Consider the following 17,111-nt stretch of genomic DNA (forward strand, 5'->3'; position numbering starts at 1 on the left):
TTTTTTTTTTTGCAGTTTTTGGTCAGGGCTGGGTTTGAACCCGCCACCTCTGGCATATGGGGCCAGCGCCCTACTCCTTTGAGCCACAGGAGCCGCCCTCCAGCCAGAGTCATAGCAGAGGCTTGGGTGGGAGCCAGAACTCTCTCTTGCCCGGCAGTGATGAGGAGTCCCTCCCTGACCCTGAGTGGCAACAGAATCTGAGCAGACATCCCGGACTTCCACTCTATGTGGCTATAACAAAGCAGTGCCCCTTTCCCCAGCAGGCTGGTGTCAGAGGCAGACTAGTAAAATAAAACATTATAGTAGGGGCTCGGCACCTGTGGCTCAAGCAGCTAAGGCGCCAGCCACATACACCTGAGCTGGCAGGTTCGAATCCAGCCCAGGCCCTCCAAACAACGACTGCAACCAAAAAATAGCCGGGCATTGTGGTGGGTGTCTGTAGTCCCAGCTACTTGGGAGGCTGAGGCAGAGAATCACTTGAGCCCAGGAGTTGGAGGATGCTGTGAGCTGTGATGCCACAGAACTCTACCCAGGTTGACAGCTGGAGGCTCTGTCTCAAAAAAAAAAAAAAAAAACAAAAACATTTAAGTAGAATTCAGAGCTTCATAACCTAAATACCTCACATGTCCAGGATTCAATCAAAAATCATGTGTTACACCAAGAACCAAGACGATTCTAAGTTAAATGAGAAAAGGCAGCCAACAGACACGAACACCAAGATGACACAGACCTTAGAACTATCCAACAATTTTAAAGCAGTCATTTACATGTTACCATGAGCAATTAAGAACACACTTGAAACAAATGAAAAAGTAGAAAGTCTCAGCAAACTAAACAAAGAGGAACCAGAATTTTAGAACTGAAAAATGTAGTAGCTGGGAAAAAAACTTAATGGATGGGGCTAAACCATAGAATGGAGGAGACTGAAGAAAATACTCTTAAATAAAATTATTTGATCTAACAAGAGAAAATGGATTGGGGGTGGCAGTGGGGCAGAAAGCCCAGACATCAGGGACCTGTGCAACTATAACAAAAGATGTAACACGCAAGTCACTGGATTCTTGGAGAGGACTGAAAAAATTTTCAAGGAAATAATGGCTGAAAAATCCCCAAATTTGCCAAAAGGCATAAACAGATTTAGGAAGCTGAGTGTACCCACAAATAGGATAAACTTAAACCAATACACATCAAACTTCTGAAAATCCAGCTGCCCAGCCTAGTTTTGGAAATTGTATTTTATCGGAATACAGGAAAACCATTCCTTTACTTATTACTTGTGGCTGTTTTCTTGCTACAACAGTACAATTTGCAAAAGACTGTATGGTTGCAGACTACAATATTTACTTTCTGTCCCTTTACAGAAAAAATTTGCCAACTTCTGATAGTTTGACTCCTCTGCCTTTAGGTTCAGAAACAGTCTGCAGACCAAGAATGGAACAGCAACAAAGTTCACAAATGGCTGCATCAACCAGAATGTCAATCAATTTACGTATAAATCCTCTGGCCAATATTATTCAGCTACATGGAAAGTCCCCCCCCCCCCCAATTTTTTTCGCAACTTATAACACTTTTATTACAAAGCTGTTAATAATGAATACAAAAAACAAGGGAGGTAATTTGTGTGAACCGTGAAATACTGATGCCCTCTCCCAGGCAGGGCTGGGTGGTCAAGCTGTTCCAGGCACACAGTGGCTAACACTGCCTGGATTTTTTGTTGTTGTTGTTCCACAGGGATTTGCAATGAAAGAAAAAAAAAAAGAGAGAAAACAATTTTTGGGGGGCATTTTTTTATTTCTCTAACCTACTTCAGAGAAAGTTTTCAATTTTAACTTTCTTACAGAAAATTAAAAACATACAAGAAAATAATACAATGAACCCTGATTGATCAACCCAATTTCATTTATTACCATCTTTTCATGGTTGGTCTTTGTCCAAACTTCTTACCCACTTTCCTCAAACCCATGGATTTTATGAAGTAAATCTAAGGTTATTACCACTTTTCTGGGAATCTTTGTCTCTTTTGTAAGGGAGGCAATTTTCTCTCTTTAGTGGAAGCATATAAGCCAATGGCTGATGGCAAACATGCTTGCCACCATGTAGAACAGTGACTTCCTAACCTCATACAGAATAAAATCTAGTCATTACAATGGTGTACGAGGCCCTACATGATCTGGCCCAGCAGTTCTCAACCTGTGGGTTGTGACCCCCTTTAACAATGAAAATACATCCTGCGTATCAGATATTTACACATTATAATTCATAACACTACCAAATTACAGTTATGAAGTAACAACGAAAATAATTTTATGGCTGAGGATCACAACATGAGGAACTTTATTAAAGGGTCATGGCATTAGGAAAACCACTGATCTGGCCCCTGGATGCCTCTGAGGGTCTCAACTGTTGCACTGGCTAGAGTGTAGTAGCATCATCACTGTTGAGCTCACTGTAAGCTCAACCCCCTGGGCTCAAGCCTCCTGCCTCAGCCTCCCAAATAGCTAGGGCTACCAGCAGCCACAATGCCTAGCTAGTATTTTTAGTGAAGACAGGATATCTTGCTCTTGCTGATCTTGAACTCCTAAGCTCAAGCAATCCACCTGCCTCAGCCTCCCAGTGTGCTAGGATTATAGGTGTGAGCCATCATGCCTACCAAAAATCTGCCTTATTACGGACTCTTAATAATTCAGAGACTTAGCTGCAAATGACTATTGAAGTTCCATCTATCCTTGGCTGCAAATGATTCTTTTTTCTTTTTTTTTGTAGAGACAGTCTCACTTTATGGCCCTTGGTAGAGTGCCGTGGCGTCACACAACTCACAGCAACCTCCAATGCCTGGGCCCAAGCGATTCTCTTGCCTCAGCCTCCCGAGCAGCTGGGACCACAGGCGCCCGGCCATTTTTTGGTTGAAGTTTGGCCAGGGCCGGGCTTGAACCCACCACCCTCGGTATATGGGGCCGGCGCCCCACTGACTGAGCCACAGGCGCCGCCCTGGCTACAAATGATTCTTAAAGCATCCTTGTTCCTTGGCTGCAAATGATTGTTAAAGCTCCATAGTTATCAGTCCTGAAGGAGCACCAAGACCTAGTCACTTGCATAATCCTACTTACGTGGAGACCAGCAAATAGATATCAAACTTGAATCCTTGGCTAACCTGTAACTGTAGTTTGTTTCATCACATTAAACTTAGAAAAGGCAGGCATAAGCCCCAATTTTGATAATCCTCAAAATGGAAATAAAGATAAGTATTTCTTTCTTTTTTTTTTTGAAGTTTTTGGCCAGGGCTGGGTTTGAACCTGCCACCTCCGGCATATGGGGCCAGCGCCCTACTCCTTTGAGCCACAGGCACCACCCAAAGCTAAGTATTTCTAAATACTTAAGAAAACCTACGAAGACAAAAACCTATGTCCATTCTTTATAATGATAGAGGTAGGAAGAAAATGGTGCTAGAAACTAACTGTATAGATTCATATAAATTTCATAAGCACAAAGTTTATTCTGAATAAATCATTTTATAATTACTGAAAAAGATGTTCATTACTATACTTAGCTATGTATTTAAATTATCTAAACAAAATAAACATGGCAATGATATAAAAATGTTAAGAAATTTACAAAGCTGTACAAAATAACTTAGTATTTTAAAATTAGACTGATACAGTCCACTCTGTAAGATCTCTTCAGGAAAGCTGAACACAATTACGGATCTATTGAGTTTTTCTCATTAAGTCAAAGAAAGGATGCTTTAAAGCTTCTTTGAGAGTAATTCTTTCGGCTGGATCATACTCCAACATCTTCTGAATGAGGTCAAAGAGAAGTTCATGTTCAGCATCCTGAGAAAGCATAAATTCCTAAAAGAAAAATAGAAATACACTCAATAGCTGTCTCTAGTTATCTTTACTGTATTTTGTCACAACCATGAAAACAGGAGAAGCTACAGGTTTTGATCATTAAGCAATACCCCAGACTTACTTTCAGAGGTTTACAGCGCCTTGAAACATATCTGCCAGCAGAACTGTGCTCATCCCAATCTAATCGATCATGATGGAAATATTTACGTTTCCTAAAAATAAGTCAATATCCATTCATGTTTATAACACGAATTTATAAATAAAAAAAAAAGAAACTTAAAACATCCAGCAAAGGTGAATGGTCGCATCAATTACTACCCTTTTACAGATCAAAGACTAATGCTGGTCTAGAAACTTCAAATGTAACCAAAGGATAGAAATTAGGTCATCTCCCTCCCATCAACTAATCTGCTGCTTAACTGAAAAAGCATTAGTTTGACTTATACCAGTTTTTTTTGTTGTTGTTGTTTTAGAGAAAGAGTTTCACTTTATCGCCCTCGGTAGAGTGCCATGGTGTCACAGCTCACAGCAACCTCCAATTCCTGGGCTTAGACAATTCCCTTGCCTCAGCCTCCTGAGTAGCTAGGATTACAGACACCCATCCCAAGGCCCGGATATTTTCTGTTGCAGTGTGGCAGGGGCCAGATTCGATCCCACCACCCTCGGTATATGGGGCCAGCATCCTACCCATAAGCACCGCCCTTGACTTATACTTGTTTTATAAAGTTCTTTTGTTTTGTTTTTTTGAGACAGAGTCTCACTTCGTTAACCCGAGTACAGTCCCATCATAGCTCACAGCAACCTCAAATTCTTGGGCTCAAGTGTTTCTCTTGTCTCAGTCTCATGAATAGCTGGGACTACAGGTGCCTGCCACAACATGCAGCTATTTTTTAGAGACAGGGTCTCGCAGTTGGTCAGGCTGGTCTTGAACCTGTGAACTCAGGCAATCTACCCACTTTGGCCTCCCAGAGTGCTAGGATTACAGGTGTGAGCCACCACACCTGGCCTTGTTTTACAAAGTTCTAATCAAAACACATGGCCAAGGCCAAGTGGTAATAAGAACAGCACTAACTCTTTAAAAAAACATACCTGGTTTTCTGTATCATATGTTTTGGTAAAGGTCCAAGAATCCTTTCCATCATTGCCAAGTGCTCCTTACTATCATGTGTCTAAAATAATAAAGGAAAAACAACTTAACAATCTCTGCATACACATTGTGCTTCATTTTCATTTTAACATAGTGGCTAATTTTCTAGTCTATAGATGATTAAGTCACAAAGAAGGTGACCACCAAAAAGGCACACTTTACTGCCAAGTTTATTTATTTATTTGAGACAGAGTTTCCTTATGTTGCCCTCGGTAGAGAGCTGTGGCATCACAGCTCACAGCAATCTCAAACTCTTGGGCTTAAGCGATTCTCTTGCCTCAGCCTCCCGGTCTCCCAAGTAGCTGGGACTACAAGCGCCTACCACAATGCCCGGATATTTTGTTGTTGTTGCAGTTGTCATTGTTGTTTTAGCAGCCCTGGGAGGGGTTTGAACCCACTAGCCACAGCATACGTGGCTGATGCTCTAGCCACTGAGCTACAGGCACCGAACCTATCGCAAGTTACGGCTGATAGCAAAAACTATTCAGGCCCACAGAACAAGTTTGACAATGATTCCTCTAAAATCAGGGGTCTTCAAACTGCAGCCTGCAGGCCACATGAGGCGGTATGATTGTTTGTTCCCGTTTTGTTTTTTTTTACTTCAAAGTAAGATATGTGCAATGTGCATAGGAATTTTTTCTTTTAAACTATAGTCCAGCCCTCCAATGGTCTGAGGGACAGTGAATTGGCCCCCTGTTTAAAAAGTTTGAGGACCCCTGCTCTAAATGGACAGGCTAAGTGCTTTAGCCTTAAAGCACTTTAAGCAGTTTTAAAAAACTGCTTCAAATAAAATGACTATTAAGAAAAGATACATCGGGTGGCGCCTGTGGCTCAGTGAGCAGGGCGCCAGCCCCGTATACTGAGGGTGGCAGGTTCAAACCCGGCCCCGGCCAAACTGCAACAAAAAAATAGCAGGGCATTGTAGCGAGCGCCTGTAGTACCAGCTACTTGGGAGGCTGAGGCAGGAGAATCGCCTAGGCCCAGGAGTTGGAGGTTGCTGTGAGCTCTGTGACGCCACGGCACTCTACTGACAGCAATAAAGTGAAACTCTGTCTCTACAAAAAAAAAAAAAAAAAAAGAAAAGATACATTGTAATTACATCTTTATTTCTTTATGCTTATCTACAATTAATAGCCTACGACGAAAAATGCTATATTAAAGCTATATGTGGCGGCGCCTGTGGCTCAGTCGGTAAGGCGCCGGCCCCATATGCCGAGGGTGGCGGGTTCAAACCCGGCCCCGGCCAAACTGCAACCAAAAAATAGCCAGCCGTTGTGGCACGCGCCTGTAGTCCCAGCTGCTCGGAGGCTGAGGCAAGAGAATCGCTTAAGCCAGGAGTTGGAGGTTGCTGTGAGCTGTGTGAGGCCACAGCACTCTACCGAGGGCCATAAAGTGAGACTCCGTCTCTACAAAAAAAACGCTATATGTATACTTTGAATTAAAGTACTACTTCACATAAATAGGCCCCTTTCTTGTACAAAAGAGTAGAACAGATCATTGTCACTTACTGGAAATACTGTAAACCCAAGGTAGTATTCAATAAGAATGCATCCTATACTCCAGACGTCACATGGCTGAGACCACCCTAAGGCTGTAAAACAAAGCAAAATATTAGGGAAAAATCCTCGATATTTCTTAAAGACATTAGAAGTCAGTTAACAAAACAACACCACATGTGATATCTGAAGTGGAAGAATCTTAAGGAATCATTTAATCCAAAGTTAAATACAATATAATAGCATTACATTTAAAAGGGCTTTTGAACTGAGCTTGGTTGCTCACACCTGTAATCCTAGCACTCTGGGAGGCTGAGGTGGGTGGACTGCCTGAGCAAGAGCAAAACCCTCTCTCTAAAAATAGTTGAGTGTTGGGCAGCCCGGTGGCTCAAAGGAGTAAGGCACCAGCCCCATATGCTGGAGGTGCTGGGTTCAAACCCAGCCCCAGCCAAGAACTGCCAAAAAAAAAAAAAAAAAAATAGTTGAGTGTTGTGCTGGGTGCCTTAGTCCCAGTTACTTGGGAGGCTGAGCCAAGAGAATCATTTGAGCCCAAGAGTCTGAGGTTGCTGTGAGCTATGATGCCATGGCATTCTACCCAGGGCAACAAAGTAAGACTCTGTCTCAAAATAAGTAAATAAATACATAAATAAAAGGGCTTTGGTGATATAAGGTTTGAAATCTCAACCTACTTGAGAGACAACCAGTGCTAATGCAACTAGTGATTTGGGAATAATTTTTCCTGAGCCTTAGGTCCTTAACCTGTAAGACGGGAGCTGTCTGCATCATGCAAAGACTGAGCAGTCATAAAGTGTCTAATTATTATTATTTAATCATTAAATAATGATTATTAAATAACTCATTAAATTATTACCCCTATCATATATTACAAATATGCAAGAATTCCAGTAAGATTAAGCCTCTAGCTCATAGTCCCAGAGCTCATTAGCTGAAACAATTGAGAGCTTAAAATCTGTAATCTGTTTCATGATATTAATCCCTTAAAAAGAAAAAGATAAGGCTCAGTGCCTGTAACTCAGCAACTAGGGCACCAGTCACACACACCAGGGCTGGCAGGTTTGAACCCAACCAGGGTCTGCCAAACAATGGCGGCAACTGCAATAAAAAAATAGCTGGGTGTTGTGATGAGCGCCTGTAGTCTCAGCTACTTGGGAGGCTAAGGCAAGAGAATCACTTAAGCCCAAGAGTTTGAGGTTGCTGTGAGCTGTGATGCCATAGCACTCTGCTGAGGGTGACAAAGTGAGACTCTTTAAAAAGGGCAGCGCCTGTGGCTCCCTGGGTAGGGCGCCAGCCCCATATATAGAGGGTGGCGGGTTCAAACCTGACCCCAGCCAAACTGCAATAAAAAAAAAAAAAAAAAAATAGCAGGGCGTTGTGGCAGGCGCCTGTAGTCTCAGCTACTCGGGAGACTGAGGCAAGAGAATCGCTTAAGCCCAGGAGTTGGAGGTTGCTGTGGTCTGTGACGCCACGGCACTCTACCAAGGGCAGTAAAGTGAGACTCTGTCTCTGAAAAAAAAAAAAAGAGAGAGAGAGAAACATGTAAAAAATCCTATAAATGAGACCTTGAACTATAAACAAATTTTAAGTCAGTATCAATAATAAAATACCCAGGTCCGGGCGGCGCCTGTGGCTCAGTCGGTAAGGCACCGGCCCCATTACCGAGGGTGGCGGGTTCAGGCCCGGCCCCGGCTGAACTGCAAACCAAAAAATAGCTGGGCGTTGTGGCGGGTGCCTGTAGTTCCAGCTACTCGGGAGGCTGAGGCAAGAGAATCGCTTCAGCCCAGGAGTTGGAGGTTGCTGTGAGCTGTGAGATGCCATGGCACTCTACCGAGAGCGATACAGTGAGACTCTGTCTCTAAAAAAAAACAAATACCCAGGTCCTCAAACCACAATTAATACTAACCTAAGATAACTTCAGGTGCTCTATAATGTCTTGTAGATACTAATGTACTGTGATGTTCATCATCATAGGTTGCACTTCCGAAGTCTACAACTTTAATATCTGGATTTATTAAGGTACGTTCATCACGTTTCTGAAAAATCATAAATGAGTTTAAGATAACATAAAATACTCATTTGAAATTATGAAGATAACATATTGTAGACTTACCATTTTGGGATTATACACCTCTGTGTAGTCAGATTGCACAAATAGGATGTTTTCAGGCTTTAAGTCTGTGTGAGTCAATTTATTACTGTGCAAAACTGAAAATGAAACAGAAAATAATGGTTGTAATCTGAAAATCAGAAAATACAAGGCAAACCAAAGCCCGAAACTTTCTTATACCTTTCCCACATGCCCAAAGAAGTGGTCAACAATATTCAAGTCTGCTGAAAAATGATCAGGGACTAAAATCTACTACCCCTTCCTTAAAAAGCCCACTGCAGGGGCAGCGCCTGTGGCTCAGTGAGTAGGGCACCGGCCCCATATACTGGAGGTGGCAGGTTCAAACCCCCCCCCCCAAAAAAAAAAACACAAAAAACAAAAAACCCACTGCAGCTATATGCAAAAGGAAAAAAAAAAAAACACAAAAAACAAAAAACAACTTCCAATGAAGCTGAGATTTGCGATGCTTTAATTTTTTCCCTAAGGTTCTTGGTTAACATTTAGAAGTAAGAAAGTAACTCAGTTTGCATATCAACAGTATATTATATATGCTAGATAATATCTTATTTACTGAGAAATGCACACTGCAGACCAATAGCTTATTACCAAGTAAATTTTTTATACCTACTCTTCCTCCTCCTTTCTTGATAAAAATTGCACATATATGGGATAAGATTCATATTATGTCTACACTGTTTAATGGCTAAATCAAGCTAATTAACATCTGCGTTACACCTCACATACTTTTGATGGTTAAGAACACTTAAGATTAGGCAGTGCCTGTGGCTCATTGGATAGGGTGTTGGCCCCATATACCGAGGGTGGCAGGCTTGAACCCGGCCCTGGCCAGCTAAAACAGTAATGACAACTGCAACAACAATAACAAAAAAAAGCTGGGCATTGTGGCGGGTGGCTGTAGTCTCAGCTACTCGGGAGGCTGAGGCAAGAGAATCGCTTAAGCCCAACAGCTGGAAGTTGCTGTGAGCTGTGACACCATAGCACTCTACAAAGGGCAAAAAAGTCAGACTGTCTAAAAAAAAAAGAGAGAGGACACTTAAAATCCATGCTTACCAATTTAAGCATAAGTATTAAAACTAACTTATGGGCACCGTGACATATAATAGGCATCTGAAACTTATTCTTCCTAACTGAAATTTACTAACCTTTGCCCAACATCTCTAAACACCCATCCCTTAATTTATGACTACTCTTTTTTTTTTTTGGTTTTTGGCCAGGTTAGGTTTGAACCCACTACCTCCAGCATATGGGACCGGCGCCCTACTCCTTGAGCCACAGGCGCCGCCCAATTTATGACTACTCTTAAACTGAGCCTCCAAGTCCCATGTTAGGTCCTATTTTTAAAGATGCAAATCCACCTGGCATTTAGTCTCAAATTCAAGTTTCCACAAGATGTGCCAAAAACTTACAATTCACAGACTTGCATATCTGATATGCCATCTTCCTGATATGATCCAGTCGAAATGGTAGAAAACCATTTTCCTTAATGAAGTCGTAAGTACTAAGTCCCAGTAGTTCAAACACAATGCAGATGTGACCATGATGCTCAAACCACTCCAACATCTGGACACATCGACTAGAAACACATGAAAAATAACTTAGTACAGCTTCTCACAAGTCAAATCTGCTGGAGGCCATTTTTCAAGTCCCAATTCAATACTTACAAAGTACTGTTGGGGTCTGTTGTATTTAGGTGTTCCAGAACTTGTATTTCTGAGCGAGCAGCTTCACAATATCTATCCACATTTTTAACTATTTTTACTGCTACATGTCTACCTCCCCTGTTAGAGAAAATAAGTTAAAAAATGATAAAGAAAACACAGGAACACAAAAGGTAAAGGGAAAAAACTGTATACTATCTTAAGAAATTTTAATCAGTAATTCAATGGAGATAATTAAGCCTGTAACACCAATTTAGAAGAGTTACCATCCCTGTGTTATCAAAATGAATTATGGTACTTTCTGAAAATAAAAGATGGCCTAGACATAGTGGCTTATGCCTGGAATTCTAGCACTCTGGGAGGCTGAGGCCAGAGGACCCCTTGAGCTCAGGAGTTGGAGACCAGCTGGAACAAAGTGAGACCCCCTTCTCTACTAAAGCTAGAAAAACTACCCAGGCACTGTGGTGGGTGCCTATGGTCCCTGCTACTTGGGAGGCTAAGGAGGATCACTCAAACCCAGGAGTCTGAGGCTGCTGTGAGCTAGGCTTAGGCCATGTCGCTCTAGCCCAGGCAAAGAGCGAGACTGAGACCATCATCTACATATATGTATGCTGCAAGGTAACTACTACCCTGAAAAGATAAGGGTTGAACCAAACTTCAAAGGCACCTAATATAAAATGAAGGCTGAAAACCACAGATCTGGGGGGGGGGGGGGGAATTCTGGCCACAACTATGCCCATAATACGTCAAATGACAAAATACGTTCTCAGCCTGGAATTAGTAGCCATGTACAGCTGGGTGCAACAGCTCATGTCTGTAATCCTAGCACTCTGGGAGGCCAAGGTGGGAGGTTATCTTGAGCTCAGGAGTTGAAGACCAGCTTGAGCCAGAGCAAGACCCTGTCTCTACTAAAAATAGAAAAACTAGCCAGACATTGTGGTGGACACCTGTAGTCCCAGCTATTCCAGAGGCTAAAGAGGAGGATCACTCAGACCTAGGAGTTTATGGTTGCTGTGAGCTAGGCTGACTGCACAGCACTCTAGCCTAGGCAAGAGAGTTGAGACTCTGTCCCCCAATACCCCGCAAAAAGTTGCAAGTACGATTAATAGCTACTGCTTAAATAATACTATGGGTACTAAGTATCTTTAAGTGGAGATATCTTATATCCAAGTCAAAAGACCCAAGCTAAAAAAGTACAAACACACAGCTGTAACTCATGGTCAAACCAATTTTTTTTTTTTTTTTTTTTGAGACAGAGCCTCAAGCTGTCACCCTGGATAGAGTGCTGTGACATCACAGCTCATAGGAACCTCCAACTCCTGGGCTCAAGCCATTCTCCTGCCTCAGCCTCCCAAGTATCTGGGACTACAGGCACCTGTCACGATGCCTGGTTACTTTTTGGTTGCAGCTGTCGTTTAGCGGGCCCAGGCTGGATTCGAACCCGCCAGCTGAGGTGTATGTGGCTGGCGCCTTAGCCACTTGAGCCACAGATGCTGGGCCGGTCGAAACACTTCTAAAGTGACCACCTCAAGTATAATCCCAGCACGGGAAACTTACGCTTTATGATCGATGCACTCCACGACTTTTCCAAAAGCTCCTTCACCTAAAGTATCAACAATTTCATCTAAAAGAGAGAAATAAATCTCAATCATACCAGGAAGTGGAAACAATTTACTTATAATAAATGCTATCAATGCAGATTATTCTAGTTGATGTTATAAATTTCCTTATCACTAGGTATTTATTTTATTGGTCAACACCATCAAAAAACATGTAACTATTTTTAGTTCTAATTTCATTTTTAGGCTAATTTCATTAACTTGATTTACTGTTCTGGAAGTTCTGCATAACAAACATTTCTAAAGAAAGCAAAAACACAATCCCCCCCCACCAAAAGAAATGGAAAAATAAAATAAACAAAGAAAAAACAGAGAAAGAAAAGACTTCCAAATCCCTGTAATCTTAATCTATATATAGATTATGTTATCTGAAAATTAATAAGTGTTGAAAAATATTCTATACATCTTGCACTTAGTACGTCTCCACTCTGACAGATCAGGTGACCCTCCTCATCATCCTCTACACTCCTGGTTCTTTTCCTTCGGTGACTCTTCTGGAAACGTCAAGTGGGCGGCACCAAGATCATCCAGCCAATCAATATACCCGAGTGAATTCAGGGCAGAATACGAAATTCATTCAGCGGGGAGATATTCAGGCATTCAGATACACGCCAGGCCACAAACGGTTGGCAGGAGCAATTTCAAATTCAGTCCCCAGAAATTCACAGGGCACATAGTTTATGTTAACAGGAGAAAAACATGGCAAGGAACAGATTTTCAGATAAGATACTCAAAGTGGCAAGGCAACAAAACATAATACAATTGTTTTTCTTTAAAAAAAAAAAAAAATGCTTAGTTGTAGCATTCACTGAAACATAATTTTACGTTTCTAGTGTCCTAATTTAATGTAGGATGTAATATTTACTTGTCAAAGTAGACTGTGGCCAAATTAAAATTTCCTAGGTAATCTAAGAAAACAAATATTAAAACAGTAAATAAAATTGAAAGTCCTAATTGTGGGGGGAAAAAAGATCTGGCATACAAGAATACTACTATAGCATTTTAAATGTCATCTGAGCTGATCTCCAAATTAATATACAACCCATAGTTCAAATCTGGTGTGGCTTGCTTAGTGAAAAAGGGATTAGAGAACATGCTTAGAACAAAGAGGCATATACCTAATCTTCAATCACATGAAAATGTCTTTTCTATTTTTGTGGTCTTCAACTTATCAAATCAGATTTCTTTAGGTACTAAAAAAACCTTTTAGAATATCTTGCAATGACTTTTATAAACTAACCTACTAAATTATCTCCATTATTTCACTGGAATGACAATTAAAAGCCAACCAACAATTAAGTCTGGTAGTACAGAACTAAATGTGTACTAACTTCAAGAATTTTCTATCTAATGTACAAACACAGAAAGAATCCTGCAAGTTAAAATTGAGATGACTTCATCTTAAACACTTTCTCAAATAATCAAATACAAATTCAAGTTTTCCTGTTCCCACGGGAAATAAAATTTCCAAAATGTTTTAAAAGAGCTCATACCCCGTGTGAACGATGATGTGAAGTACTGTGGTGAATCCTGTGTTTGCTTTTATAACTACTTCTTCCACTTCTACCAGATGACTTGCTACTATGGTTTTGATATCTGCTCTCATGGTCTCTATGGCGATATCCAAGTTCACATCCTTGACTGTAGTCATTTCTGTATTCATCAATGTAGCGTCGACTATAATAATCCTTCTCATTTATAGACCTGCTTTCCAAATAATGGCTAGAGACCAAAAAAAAAAAAAAAAAGATCATTTGGTTTATGCTAATACCAAATATCCTGAAATCCTTAGTCTATCTCTTAAATTAGGACTCTAAAAAAGATTTTTTTTTGGCCGGGGCTGGGTTTGAACCTGCCACCTTTGGCATTTGGGACCGGCGCCCTACTCCTTGAGCCACAGGCACAGCCCTCTAAAAAAGATTTTATAAGCCTCTCATCCACCAATTTTACAAACATCACAAGCCAACAAAATCACTCACGGGAAACAGAAAAGAATGATAATCAGTCATTATTTTAAGTAAAGTTAATACTACCCTAAAAATGTTATTTTTATATGGAGATGTTTTAAGTACCCTCCTTACCTATCAGATGTTTTAGAGTGATTGTATTTGCAGCGCTTATTCTCCCGAGCACTGCTGTGTGATCTCTTCTTTCTTTTATGACTGCTGCTGCTCCTCCATTTTCCACAATCCCAGTCCTTTTCTTCCCACTCAGAATCGTACGTTCTCTTTGAGTGTCTCATCTGCACAAAAGACAATTTTTTCCTAGTTAAATTGTATCCCATACAGAGCTGTTTAATAATAAAGCTCTTACAAATTCACCCTACTTGTAACCTTTGAAATTGTTCTTTTAAGTCAAAGTTCGGAAACCATCATCACCCAAACTGAACCACTGGTAAGTCCAATTACTGGAGTTTGAACTTATGAGGTCTGTATTACCTATGTCACGCTCAGATTTACTAAAAGGAGGTAAGAAATAAAAAGGTGGAGAAGAAATTGCAATTTATTAACTTTGTTAAATTTTACCCGTCTTGAACGTCTCTACATCATTCCCCCCATTTAAACGTGTATCAGATAGAAACTAAAGAAAAAAGAATAAACTTGTATCAGAAACTAACCTACAACTCTAATGCAATGATAAATGTTCTTCACCATCACTAAACTGTTCGCAGTACAGTACACAGTGTATTTCTGAAAATGAAGCCAGGCGGCGCCGTGGCTCTTGCCTGTAAATCCTAGCACTCTGGGAGGCCAAGTTGGGCGGATCGCCTGAGGTCACAGGTTGGAGACTAGGCTTGAGCTACAGTCAGATCTCATCTCTAAAAAAATGGCAGGGCGTTGTTGCGGGTGTCTGTAGTCCCAGCTACTCGGGCGGCTCAGACAAGAGAATCGCTTGAGCCCAGGAGTCTGAGGTTGCTGTGAGCTGTGACGCCAAGGCACTCTACCAAGGGCGACAAAGGGAGACTCTGCCTCAAAAAAAAAAAAAAAAAAAAAATATATATATATATATACACCCCCTTTTCAGACATATATATATATTATATATTAAACTACCGAGGACTTTATTATATATGGAAGTCAAGGATGGCAACGGAGCATAAAAACGACAAAATACTGTCTTTCGAGAACCACTCCCCAGCTGGTACTAAGTACTGCAACCCCGCATTTAGTAACTAAGTGCAATCTTAACACAATCAATTTGGGGGTGAAGGGAGCCGTTTCCTTTCAGAAATACTAAGAACAAAGCTGGAAAATCCTCAATTTGAAAGACAGCACAAAGAAAAGGCTTTTCATCAACTGCCTTTCCCTCTAGCATCCTGGCCCCCTCTGTCTGCGCGTACAACTCTGAATCCAAAGGCTGTTATCCAAGGGAGAGGGTTCAAACTCCGACGCAAAAACGCCCTATCGCCTCATTTCTCACAACGATCCTTCCGATATATCATGCTATTTCTCTTTCCACGGATTCCTAAACCTGGTTTTTGTTAACATCACTCAGGACTTCTCACCAATTCTTTAAAGACTCAACCGGACATTAAGCGTATTTTCCTAAACGTGTTCCGTCTTTTCCTTCGCTGGCTTCAACCTTCCCAGCAGCCGCAAGCCTCACATTCCAAAAACCCAGCGCACGCTGCCCCCACTCCCGCGGGTTGGCCTCCCCAGCCGCGGGCGCTCCAGCCCCGGCCCCCCTCCCCGACCCTAACCCCACCCCACCCGCCCCCGCCGGCCCCGCCCCGCCGCCATCTCGCAGCGCGGCTACGCGGCCAACAAGATGGCGCTCGCTGGCGCTCCCTGCCTCGAGTCCCGGCCGGCCGCTCCCTCACAGCACGGCGGACCCGACCAGGGCGCCGTGGACAGCCCCCACCAAACCTGTTTCCCGCAAGCACAAGCTGGCAGGGACTTGGCAGAGGGGGGAGGACGAGCGCGCGGCTTTGTGCAGCCCGAGGGCGACAGGGCGGAGGCGATCGTCCTGGAGAGACTGCGGGCCCCAAACACGCAGGGAAAGGGGCATCTCCAGGCGCAGGCCAGGCACAATGCTAGGGCCCTGACACCTAGTCCGTTCCCTCCTGTATCTTACCGTCCTGGCGGAAGACTCCAAGCCGAAGGAGACAAAGCTCGCAAGGCGACCAGAGAAAGCGCCCAACTGCTTGCGAAAATCGCTGACAACAAAATGGAGTTGACAGCCGCAGCGTCGAGACTCGCTTCGAAAACAAGGATGACGCTGCGAGCGCGTCTCCGCCGCGGGGCGGGGCGTGCACGCGGAGGGTGGGGCGCGCGCGTGACCGCGGGGTGCGCAGGCGCCGAGTCAGACTCTTTTAGGTACGCTGCTGCCAGGGTCTGGTCGGTCCTAATCTGTTAGTGCACTGCGGCTACTGCGCAGAAGCGTTTCCTCGCTCGGTTACAATTATTTGTAAACGTAGAAATAAGGAAAAGTGAGGGAGGCAGAATACAAACTATGTGGCCTGTTTGCGATAATTAAAATAATGCTTCAAAATTATTACACTACTATCGTCAAATACCTCCAAATAAGTAATTGACTGGGTTTCAGGTTTTGCTACGGGTCTTAGACCACTGTTTTATTACCAAATCTATGGGGAAATTAAAAAAAACAAAGGTAACCTAGTTTTTTTTGTTTTTTTTTTGTGGTCTTTGGACGGGGCTGGGTTTGAACCTGCCACCTCCGGCATATGGGACCGGCACCCTACTCACTGAGCCACAAGCGCCGCCCAAGGTAACCTAGTTTTTAATTGCTGGAGCTCACGTGCATCATTAGCCTTGAAAGATGTCCTCCAGGGTTTTAAAGGGTGAAGAAATTAGTGAGCCTGGGTGTAGGAAGTGGCCTCTCTTCACGTTTAAGCTACATTTCAGCATTAAACAAGTCCGAGATCAAGGCTTGAGCAGGGTTGTTTCTTCTAAGGCCCCTCCCCTGGGATTGTAAATATCCACCTTCTCCTGGTGGCTCCACCAGGTCTTCCTCTGCACAGTCTGTGTTCTAACCGCTTCTACAGTGTAACTATCTATATTGATAAGCACGGCCATGGCACTGTACCAAGGGGGACATAGTGAGACTCCTGTCTCAAAAACGAGTTTGCCAACACTCAATTATTTATCTTTAAAATTTAAAAAGATTTTTTTTTTTTTTTGTAGAGACAGAGTCTCATTTTATGGCCCTCGGTAGAGTGCCGTGGCGTCACACGGCT

At 42.6% G+C, this 17,111-nt stretch overlaps 1 protein-coding gene across 1 annotated transcript; it reads right to left on the reverse strand.

The window, feature by feature from the left end:
* Positions 1-3,473: 3,473 nt before the first annotated feature.
* Positions 3,474-16,164, reverse strand: CLK1 (CDC like kinase 1). The gene is made up of 13 exons (XM_053596644.1): positions 15,989-16,164; positions 13,996-14,156; positions 13,408-13,636; positions 12,318-12,408; positions 11,853-11,919; positions 10,299-10,415; positions 10,044-10,210; positions 8,620-8,714; positions 8,413-8,542; positions 6,504-6,586; positions 4,938-5,017; positions 3,970-4,060; positions 3,474-3,848 (listed from the first exon to the last, which is right to left on the reverse strand). Exons 2-13 carry the CDS (start codon positions 14,154-14,156, stop codon positions 3,705-3,707), a joined length of 1,455 nt encoding a protein of 484 aa, XP_053452619.1. The 5' UTR covers positions 15,989-16,164; the 3' UTR covers positions 3,474-3,704.
* Positions 16,165-17,111: the final 947 nt, after the last annotated feature.

The sequence above is a fragment of the Nycticebus coucang genome, chromosome 7, assembly GCF_027406575.1.
Source record: "Nycticebus coucang isolate mNycCou1 chromosome 7, mNycCou1.pri, whole genome shotgun sequence".
Taxonomy (NCBI): Eukaryota; Metazoa; Chordata; class Mammalia; order Primates; family Lorisidae; genus Nycticebus; species Nycticebus coucang.

Coding starts and splice junctions, on each gene's coding strand:
- CLK1 (XM_053596644.1), bottom strand. CDS start 14,156: ATGAGACACTCAAAGAGAACGTACGATTCTGAGTGGGAAGAAAAGGAC. Junction 10,416..11,852: donor GAGTGCATCGATCATAAAGC/GTAAGTTTCCCG, acceptor TTTCTCTAACAG/GGGAGGTAGACATGTAGCAG. Junction 8,543..8,619: donor AGGTGTATAATCCCAAAATG/GTAAGTCTACAA, acceptor ATGATTTTTCAG/AAACGTGATGAACGTACCTT.